The 11,473-nt window shown below is 35.5% G+C and overlaps 1 protein-coding gene across 2 annotated transcripts in view; it reads right to left on the reverse strand.

Annotated features, from left to right (window-relative positions):
* The window catches only part of RAB3C (RAB3C, member RAS oncogene family), a 306,139-nt gene extending 295,341 nt beyond the window's left edge, over window positions 1-10,798 (reverse strand). Inside the window, exon 1 of one of the 2 annotated variants that reach the window (XM_004744620.3) lies at window positions 10,453-10,798. In XM_004744620.3, coding sequence (XP_004744677.1) covers window positions 10,453-10,470 — 18 coding nt within the window. In that variant the 5' untranslated portion in view covers window positions 10,471-10,798. Of the gene's footprint in view, window positions 1-9,646; window positions 9,873-10,452 lie in introns of those variants that run through there. The other variant, XM_004744619.3, reaches the window with a different exon arrangement.
* Between the last annotated feature and the right edge of the window lie 675 nt (window positions 10,799-11,473).

Here is an 11,473-nt window from a genome sequence, read left to right on the forward strand (position 1 = left end):
AAATATTAGATTGGCCCAGACTTATCCATAGAGACCTGGCTGGCCAGAAAGAACTAGCATGATATATTCAGAGCACTAAATGAGAACATTATGCAGCCAAGAATACTATATCCAGCTAGGTTATCATTGAAAATAGAAGGAGAGATTAAAAGCTTCCAGCACAAACAAAAACTAAAAGAATCTGCAAACACCAAACCAAACCTACAGGAAATATTGAAAGGGGTCCTCTAAGCAAAGAGAGAGCCTAAAAGTAACATAGACCAAAAAGGAACAGAGACAATATATAGTAACAGTCACCTTACAGGCAATACAATGGCACTAAACTCCTATCTTTCAATAGTTACCCTGAATGTAAATGGGCTAAATCCCCCAATCAAAAGACACAGGCATATGTCTACAGGAAACTCCTTTTAGACCCGAAGACACTTCCTGATTTAAAGTGAGGGGGTGGAAAACAATTTACTATGATAATGGACATCAAAAGAAAGCTGGGGTAGCAATCTTACATCAGATAAATTAGATTTTAAGCCAAAGACTATAAGAAGAGATGAGGAAGGACACTATATCATACTGAAAGGGTCTGTCCAACAAGAAGATCTAACGATTTTAAATATCTATGCCCCTAACATGGGAGCAGCTAACTATATAAGCCAAATAATAACAAAATCAAAGAAACACATTGACAATAATACAATAATAGTAGGGGACTCTAACATATCCCCCTCACTGCAGTGGTCAGATCACCCAAGTAAAAGATCAACAAGGAAATAAAGGCCTTAAATGACACACTGGGCTAGATAGACATCACAAATATATTCAGAACATTCCATCCCAAAGCAACAGAATTCACATTCTTCTCTAGTGCACATGGAACATGGAATATTGTCCAAAATAGATCACATCCTGGGTCGACTCCTTAGTTTCTCTTCTCTCTTAAGAATTAAGTAATTAAGTAATTAAGCAAAATAAGACAAAAAAAGAAGAAACAGAGAAACAAAAATCCACATTTAATAAATAAAAAACAAATAGCAAAAAGGTAACTTTAAAACCAACCATACCAATAACTATAAAACATGAAGACAGACAAAAATTCAATTAAAAGGCAGAGATCTTCCAGACTGGCTAAAAATGTAAGGCTCGACTCTATTCTGACCACAAGATTCATACTTTAAATATAAAGACACATAGAAATTAAAATTGAAAGTATGAATATATATATATATATATACATATATATATATATGTATATAAATATGTATCTCACACTGGTAAGGAAGCAAGAGTATATTAATATCAGGTTAAATGCACATTAAGACAAGGAACCATTACCAGAGATATAAAGGAATATTTCACAATAAAAAAAAGGAAAAATTTTTTGAAGACACAGTTACAAAGTGTGTATATCTCATAAAAGGAAGTTCAAAAATATGAAGTAAAAACTGAAATAACTAAAAGGAGAAATATATAAATTAAAAATCATAATTGGAGGTTTCTTCCTCAGTAATTGATAGAGTAATTAGACCAATTAGACCAAAAATAAGTAGGACTATGTATGATTTTAGCAACACTATACAATACCATGATTTAATTGACTTCATCAATGATTGTGTCTCACATGCCACATGCAGAATGTACATAGAGTGTTCATAAAGTTAGACCACATTCTGGCATAAAAACAAGTCCAAAATTTTCAAAAGATTGAAATCTTAACAGTATATTCTCTGGTTGCAAAAGACATTACTTAGACATCAGTATCAATAAAATATCTGGAAAATAAGCAGATATTTGGAAAATAACAACATACCTAAACCCATGGATTAAGGTAAACATCACAAAGAAAGGAGCAAAGAATTGAAAATAAAATACAATGCAAATACTACACTCAGAAATTTATGAGTGTCAGCTAAAGTAGTACTTAGATGGAGCTTTATTATTTTACATGGTTATGTTTATTAGAAAAAAGAAATATTTAAACTCAGGGATCTAAATTTCTACTCTAAGGATACTGATAAAGAAAAGATCCTACTACAGTATAAGTAACACAGTTATTTTTAAAAAGCCTAAATCTGGGACACCTGATTTAGTCATTAAGTACCTGCTTTTAGCTCAGGTCATGATCCCAGGGTCCTGGAATTGAGTCCTGCATCAGGGTCCCTGCTCAGCAGGGAGCCTGCTTCATCCTTTCTCTCTGCCTCTCCCCCTGCTCGTGGTCTCTCTCTCTCTCTCTGTATCTCTCTGTCTCAAATGAATAAATTTTTTTTTAAATCTTTTTAAAAATTTATATAAACAAATAAACAGCCCAAATCAGTAAAATACAAAATAAGCAACAAAAATGTTTACAAAGGCAAAGGTTAAAAAAGGTTATTTGAGGATAATAATGGCATTGATAAACATCTAGTAACATACGAAGAAAGAGAAAGGGGGAGAACTCAAATTGTCAAAAATACAAATTAAAGAGGAGATTTCCTTATAGATCTTGGAAAAATTAAAAAATAATAAAATATTTTGAATAACTTTGTCAGTAAATTTGAAAAATTAGGCAACAAATAAAATTTAACAAAACTGACCCAAGATGAAATAGAAAACATATATGTGCATAATTACTTTTTCTACTGCTGCTAAAACAGATATTTACAGCACCAAATAACTATTTGAGTCAGAAGTCTGGACACAGTGTGACTCAGCTGGGTACACTGCTCACTGTGCTAGGCCTTACAATGCCAAAATCAATGTATTGGCTGGATTGGTTCTTACCTGGAGGCTCTGAGGAAAATTCTACCTCTAAGCTCATTCAGTTTGTTGGTAGAACTCACTTGCTTGTGGTTGTAGGACTAAGATGTCTATTTTCTTGATGTATTGACTTCTTTAGGCCAACAAGTCTCATGCTTCAAAATCTTTGACTTTCCCTTCTTCCACATCTCTCTGACTGCAGCCAGAGAAACTTCTCTGCTCTTAACAACTCATGTGATTAGATTGAACCAACCGAATAATCCAAATTAACTTCCCTATTTTAAAGTATGTAACATTCACTACATCCACAAAGTCCCTTTTGTTATGTAATATAATTTATTCCAGGGATTGTTTCAAGGATTAAGCCATAGATATCCTTGGAGGAGGGAGGGAGCTATTCTGCATACCACAGTATAATAAAGGAAGATAAATTATAGATGACAGATCGATCAACAAATGCATAGATAGATAGATAGATAGAAAGAATTAATAGTTGAATGATAGAGATATTGTATATATTTTGATAACTGAAGTTGTTTAAAATTTTTTTCCACAAAGTAAACTCCAGGTTCCAATGGTTCCATTTATGAAGTCTATCAAATACTTTATGAACCCAAATATACCAATCTCAGACACCAAAATCATTTAGAAAACTGTAGTGAAAAGAACAATTTTCAGTTTGTTTTAAAAGGCCTGCATAACTCCAATATTGTAATATCATAAAAACATTACAAGAAAATCATATACCAATATCCATCATGAATTTAAATGCAAAAATCCTCAAAGAAATATGATCAAACTGAATCCAATGATACGCAGAAAAAACAATACATCATAGCTAATTGAGGTTTATCTAAGGAATGCCAGATTAACTAAAAAATAAATCAATATAATGGGATCGGGAGTGAGACAAACCATAAGAGACTCTTAATCTCACAAAACAAACTGAGGGTTGCCGGGGAAAGGAGGGTATGGAGAAGGTGGTTGGGTTATGGACATTGGGAAGGGTATGTACTATGGTGAGTGCTGTGAAGTGTGTAAGCCTGATGATTCACAGACCTGTGCCCCTGGGGCAAATAATACATTATATATTAATTTAAAAAAAATTTTTTTAAGCTAAAAAAAATAATAATAAAAAAACAGGACCCTCTAAAATGTATTTCCAACTCCAAGGGTTTAGGCAGTAGTGGAAGGAGGTGCACAAAGAGGAAGGGTGGAAGGTCAGGGGGATAGCTGGGGATGTTAATAAACAAGACAGCCATTAAATAAATAAATAAATAAATAAAAGCAACAAAATACAGGAAACTCATTATGCAATTACCACAACAGATGCAGGAAAAATATTTGACAAAATTCAACATGCATTGAATGCTAAAAACAAATACTCTCAGCAAATTAGCAATCAAAACAAACTTTCTCAGTATAAAAAGGGTATCATACCCATAACAACAACAGCAAAAACAACAAAACTACTACAGCTAAGTTCCTACTAAATGGTGAAAGATGTAAGGCTTTCCCCCTAAGAGTGAAAACAAGATAATGATGTCTACTCCTCATTTTTACTCAACATTGTACTGGACATCCTACTCTGTGGAATAAGATGGGGGGGGGGAGAAAGGAAGTTACTGGAAAGGAAGAAGTAAACTGCTTTTATTTGCAAATGATACTACTGTTTCTGTAGAAATTCTTAAGCAATCTAAAAAACCCACTAGAAATAAATAAATGTAGCAAGGTCTTAGAACATAGTCATAACAAACAAATCAAAGGAAGTGTATAGTCCAGATATATAGAGAGAGTCCATCTATAATGAATAACCTAGATTTCATCCAAATTTTAAAAAATTCATCAAGACACTATTAAGAATATGAGTATTCAAGCTATAGAATAACAAAATATTTTTAAATATATACATTTATATTAATACATTAACACATTAGATATATGCATATGTATATATATATGTATAGACATATAGATAGATAGATAGGACAAAGAACTAGCTTCAAATTTATATAAAGGACTACAAGTATACAATAAAACAACCTTCCATAAGAACAAATCGTTAAAGAAAACTTTAATAAAAGTAGTTATATAAATGACCAGTAAACACATGGAAATGTGCCAAAATTACTGGACATCAGGAAAATGCAAATTCAAATCACAGTGAGATACCACAAAATACCCATTAAAGTGACCAAAATTAAAAAGACAACTGACACCATATGCTGAGGATTGTAAAGCTACTGGAACACTCATTCATACATTGCTAGTAAGAAGTACTACCATTTGACTTTTTTACAGTTAAACATACACTTGCCCTTTACCCCAACAATTTTACTTCTAGGTATTTATCCAGGAGAAATGAAAGCATATTACAAAAGACCAATATGATACTGCTTATAGCCTTAACAATAACAGGACCAAATTGGAAATTACCTTTTAAAATCCACCAACTGGGGAATGGATTTTACAAGTATGGAAGTATGGTAGATTAATACAAAAGTATAGTATGCATCAATAAAAAGGAATGATTATTGATACATGCGACAACATAGATTAATCCCATATCCTAAGCAAAATAAGAAAGACTCAAGAGTAGATAGTGCATATTCTACTAATGTTTTATTGTACGTTTCACAGAACTACATAAAGCTCTAGAATAAATCAAGCTGCTTTATGATTAAAAAAGAGTCAAGACTTTAAGTCAAGGAATTAACTAGAAAAAAAATATGAATGAAAGAACTTCTGGGGTTGGTTGGAAATGTTTTATATCTTTATAATAGTGTGTGTTACACAGGTATATCTATGTATCAAAAATCACAAAATTGTTCACTTAAAATTTGCATACTTCAATGTACATTAATATCTAAAAACTGTAAATAAATGAAAAAATTCTGAAATCTACCTAATTCCAAGTAAATCTAAAAGATTTCATCTTCACATGTCATGGTTACCTACTAAGATTGTTCTTGTAGATCCTCTGAAACCAATTAATGAATTAAAAAAAGAAGAAGAAAATGTTTGGATAATCCTTTACCTATACACTTTTGAGGTAACACAACTGTTAGGTTGGGTCTCTTTTGTGTATCACCAGTCCTAGGAAAACCCATTCCTACACATAAAAATATATATATATTTTGGAATACGATGGCCAGGAAAGGGATTTTTCAGTTCCACTATGAGCTTAGAGTGGCAAAGCAAAACTGTGATTACACCATGCAATAAATCTACAACTTCTTAGACTGAAAAAGTGGAAAAGGAAAATGATTCTTAGATCATGAAGTTTTATTTTTACTTTTCAGTTAATGCCCCTTTCTATACTCCACTTTCTTTTACAGACGAAAGACAAACGCTTCCAGAATTTGTTTAAATAGAGTCAGAAAATCTTTATGTCAACTAGGAGTTTTCTCTGTTTCTGTAAGGGGTGAAGACTAAATTTTCATTTCTTATAAAGATAAAAGGATCATCCCAAGGTTAGATTTGGTCAGAATGCCATGTCATTTCATAGCCAAATGAAACAGTGATATTTAGATTATAATCCTTTGTGAGTTGCTTTTGTATAAAGCATGACTATATTTAATATCTATTATAGCTTTTACCTCAACTTCATCTTTAGCATACATCTATGTTCTTTCTTCAATCCTCCTCATTTTTAGTCAAGCAACCTTTTTTTTTTTTCCCCACTCTGCTTCATGCTTAGGGTAAATGTTTTTTTGTTTGTTTTAATTTCCTAAATAGTTCGAAGGCTATACATTTATGAGATGACCCAAAAGCTTTATAGATAACAACACTAAAGACCAGCATTTAATGAGAGACAATGGATCCCACTTTGGTCCTGCAAGAAAATAAGTATATCTGCAAGAAATTGAAATTCCAGAGACAGAAAGCGAACTCTATCAATAGGGCCCTTGTTCTTTACATCACCTCTGTGTGTCTTCTTGAGGAACACAATAACAGAAGAAAGAACCCGGACTTTCTAGACAGAAATCTGGCAGATTTTGATTCTGTCGTGTCGGAAAAGTTATTTAATCTTAATAAGCTCCAGTACCTTACTGTAATTAGAGTAATGGTGACCTCTAGGATTATTTTGTGTTTTACACTCTCTCTCTCTCTCTCTCTCTCTCTCTCTCTGTGTGTGTGTGTGTGTGTGTCTCTCTCTAGCTATCTTTCTCTCACAAACGCACACACACAATGAGATCTGAATGTAAGGAATGGTTCTTGGCACAGACAAAGCACTAGATAAACTAGAATTTGTTCATTTCTGGCTCTTGAGTCAAATGACAATTTGTTCATCAGAGTTTTGCCCTCAAGTCATGAGCACTGCTAGTCCCCATTTCATTTGGCCTTCAGGATTTATGGACTCAATGAATGAGAAAACACAAAATGACCATCTCCTACATTAAAATTCTAACCCATTATTTGGAACACTTACCAAATGCTATTCCTAGTTATTTAGTCACAAAGGAAATATAGACATCAAAGAGTATTATTACGTATTATTTTAATAGTTACTATAAAAAAACAATTATTATCCCTCATTTTGCTTCAATTCAGAGAAATATTCTTCAGAAAATATTCATATATCAAAGACATATACCTTGAATAGACCACTAAGCTATATATATAAGCACATCAAATGCTTTTTTTAAAAATTACATAATTTTTAAACATTCCTTTGAAATAAGAAAATAAATAAAGAAGCCAGCAATTAAAGAGCTTGTTTTGTTTCACATCAACAAATGGACTAAATATTTTTAAATGGGGAAAAGAATTTCTTAGGATAAATGAACTATAAAATGAGGATTTGCTTGTGACTCATTTTTTAGAAACTACATAAAAAAATTTGGAGGCATATATCTCAAATGATAATGTGGTTCAGTCTTTAAAAAAAAAGGAAAATAAAAAAGAAATGTCAACTACTTATCTTCCTGCATTTTCATGTATCAAAGTCACCTGGAATAAATGATTATATTCCAGAAGTATAGGTACTGAGACATTACTTGCCACTTAAAGAAAATAAAAGCATGGTTATAGTTTTTATTCTTCCTATCATTGTATATATTTGAAGCCCTGAATAATAATATATCTGAAAACCTGATAGAGAGTCATCATAGCAAAAATTTACTTGTTAAATGGAATCAGTGAATGTGTTTTAATTAAATATACCACAGAAAAAAGTCTTTGATTCTTAAATTATACATAGAATTCATTATATTATTTGGACATTTAATTTTTAAGTTTCAAAAATCTAGCCCAATGAATAAAATATAATACAAATATAAAAATAGCTTTATCCACAAATAAACTAAATTTATTACCTATTTTTACAATAATTCATTGAAGTTCTGAATAAAATAGAGAATTATAGTACCTACTACCTAGTTAATATGAAATGATTTAAATTCTTCCTAAGGCATTAATTTCATACAGTCTATTACATTTTAATGGCCTTGTGAACATTCTAAGCAACTCTTCTAAGAAAATAAAAATTCAGATGCAGCATAGTTTTTTTAGTAATCTATTTTGGTAGACGTCAGTGCGTATATGAGGTTGACTTTAAATACTAACAATCTACTTGTAAAGTCTACTGTCAATGTTTACTTATAATCAAATATGATTAATTTAGCCAGTTGGTTCCTGGCAGTACCCCCAGTAATGGAAAATTATCATAAGCCAATATATCTTGATTACAACAGCCTGTACCTTTATTGTCTGTCCAGGTTCCTTTCACATCAGGTCTGTAATGAAAAGCTAAGTCACAAACAGAGATATTAGAAGATACACAATGGGACCACTGTTTTTTAGAACAAATCATATTTTCAATAACTCACAATGTAATTTGAGGGCTTCCGTTATATAATCCCTCAACAAACAATTAAACTCTACAGATTTTTTTCCACTGAATATCACTGTTAAATCACATAACCTATAAAATAAATTAAAAGTAAACCAGCATATGTTTAAAGTCTTTGATTTGTGAAAAAAACAACTGGGAAGCGTTTAAGCAAGTATTAAAAACAAATATTTATATTGTTAGATTTGGCAGCAGAGGTGGGTTCTCAAGAGAGACATGTTCCAAATGGTGTATTCCATTCTCTTCTCAGCCCCATTCATAAAGTGCCTCTGTTAGGCAACAGGATCACTCTGCTAGATTAATGAACACAGGTTGATGTTAGCACTAACTGTGCATACAAAGAAGAAAGCACCACTCATTTTTACTTAAAAACAAAATCTGCCTAAGCAACATGCTTAGGCAGAGGCATCTTTCCACCAACGTCGAAGTAACCAAACCTAACTGAATGGGGAATCGGAACGTACAACAAATGGGCACACCATTCAGGATACCTCAGAGGGGGGTCTCCAAAACGCAGAGTAAACTAGTTTTGTGGATAGAGATTAAAGGCTGCCGTGCCTTTGGCATGTGTTTATTATTCTCCCCCATAGTGCTACTAGGACCCTAATTGAAGACAAGAGACTTTGGGGACCCTAACATTGTCTTAGCCTTTCTTAAGGCGCCCTTAACCAAGTGGAATTCGCTCCATCCCGACTCCTATAGAGAGCTCGCAATCCCAAACCTGAAATCATTGCATTTGCACCGGGATCACAAACCAGGCCAGCCAGGAGGGAAAATCAATGGCAATACCAGACCGCCTGTTCCCCTGACTTTTGTTTGCTCAGGTTTACATTTTAGACGGACATTCACATCCTCCCTGCGGAGCCTGGGAAGATATTAAATACTTCTATTCCTCAAGACAACCCAATCACAGCCCCGCAGAGCACAGAGGAACCCAACGGTGTCCCCAAGACCGAGTCAGAACCTAGACCTTCCCTGCGGTCGAGCACAATTTGTGCTTGGAGAGAGAAGAAAGCATCTGTCTCAATTCCTCCTGAAGCCATACTTTCTGTATAGACCCACCTGCATGGGAGCTTCGTGTCTCATTGTTCTCAAAATGTCCTTTCTCTCTGGTTAAGACAGCGCTGGCGAGGGCGCTGGGTCAAGCATGCACAGCCAGCGCGCTCCACGTTCCACACTCTGCACTCTTGGGGTTCACTAGCCGGCTCCAACATCAGCACCGGAGCTGTCCCCTCCTTGGCGCCGCACACGCGTACTGGCCGGGAGTCCCCGCGCGCTCCTGGGACTTGTAGTCTTAACGCGCGGAGCTTTTCTCGCAAATCCGCGAGCTTTGAACTACAACTCCCGGCAAGCAAGCATTTAAAGAGGCTGCTCCTCCAGTCAGACTTGGCCGCGGAGCCTCCCTTCGCCTCCCTTGGAATAGCTCCTGGTTGTGACCGCTTCCTAGCCAATTTCTTTGCGAGGCTCAGGAGAAAGTGACTCCAGCTCGTATCAGCGGGGAATTTTCCCTTTCTACTCACAGACTTCGTGGCTAGACTGTGATTTTCTGGTTAGGAAACGCACTACCTTGTGCTAATTCCCGATACAAGAAAAACCGGAGCTGCGTTCTGGGACTCTCCGCCCTACACCTCCTTATCCCGAAACGGGAAAGTTTACATATATCTATAAGCAGAGTGGGGCGGTTTTACAATCCCACTCAACAAACACGGGTAAGAAAGATGATGAATAGCACACACATAAAGAAAGTAGTTCCTTGCACAATTGCATTGACAAGGCACGCGCGCGCTCACACACACACACACACACCCCAAAGTCCGTCAAAGCGACATTTCGCGCAGAGCATGCAGGAGGAACTCCTTTCGGCTCACCTTTCCGTACAGCTCCATTGCAACTCGAGGATCCGAAATTCTCAGTAACGCCCTCTCCTACAAATGAGGTTAGGGTCTTACACAGGAAGCAGAGCTAAACGCACAACACAATGGAAAGGGTGGGGGTGGCGGCTGGCGGAGAGAGAAACGAGGGACGTGGAGAGAACAGCTGATTTAGATAGATGGCTTCTTTCCTCTGGAGGGAAAGCGTGGAGTCTTCAAGTGCCAGCTGCGGAGAAAAGGCTGAGAATCTCTTAGCAAGTGCCAGGGGCGCGATTGCGCTGGGCGGCCCCTCCCCGAGGCCCTCCCCCAAGCACCTTCTACCGTCATTAGAGCGCACACACAAGCGCTGCTGGCCGAGGGCTGGAGAGCTGATAGGGCACTGGGTTATTTACCCAAAGCAAGTCACATAAAATGAACACATTCATCACCAGAGCCTAGAAGCACCGTCACAGAATGAGATAGGAGACCTCTATTAAGTTATCCTGTTCTTTCTTTAATGCAGTTATTCCTTGCGTTATAGAGGTACTCATTCCGGATGAGTTCAAAAATGGTTTTGAAATCTAACCTTACTTTTGTCATACTTATTTTCGCCCTAATTTGACTCAGATGTATGCCATCCATGTTCTCTGTACCTATCTAGGGACACCCCTCTCCCTTTAAGAGTTAATCAGTCCAGTAATGATTCCTGCCTTTTGCATGAGGTCCAGAGTTGAGGGAAATTGGAAGGGGAGGTGAACCATGAGAGACTATGGACTCTGAAAAACAATCTGAGGGTTTTGAAGGGGCGGGGGAGGGGGTGGGAAGTTGGGGGAGCCAGGTGGAGGGTATTAGGAGGGCACGTATTGCATGGAGCACTGGGTGTGGTGCAAAAACAATGAATTTTGTTATGCTGAAAAGAAATTTAAAAAAATAAAAAAGATATATAAAAATATATATCTATAAAAAGATATATAAAAGATATAAAAATATTCTATAAAAAAGATATATTAAAAAAGATATATAAAATAAAGGAAAAAAG

This window comes from Mustela putorius, unplaced genomic scaffold (genome assembly GCF_011764305.1).
Source record: "Mustela putorius furo isolate JIRA1106 unplaced genomic scaffold, ASM1176430v1.1 tig00000145_pilon_pilon_pilon, whole genome shotgun sequence".
Classification (NCBI taxonomy): domain Eukaryota; kingdom Metazoa; phylum Chordata; class Mammalia; order Carnivora; family Mustelidae; genus Mustela; species Mustela putorius.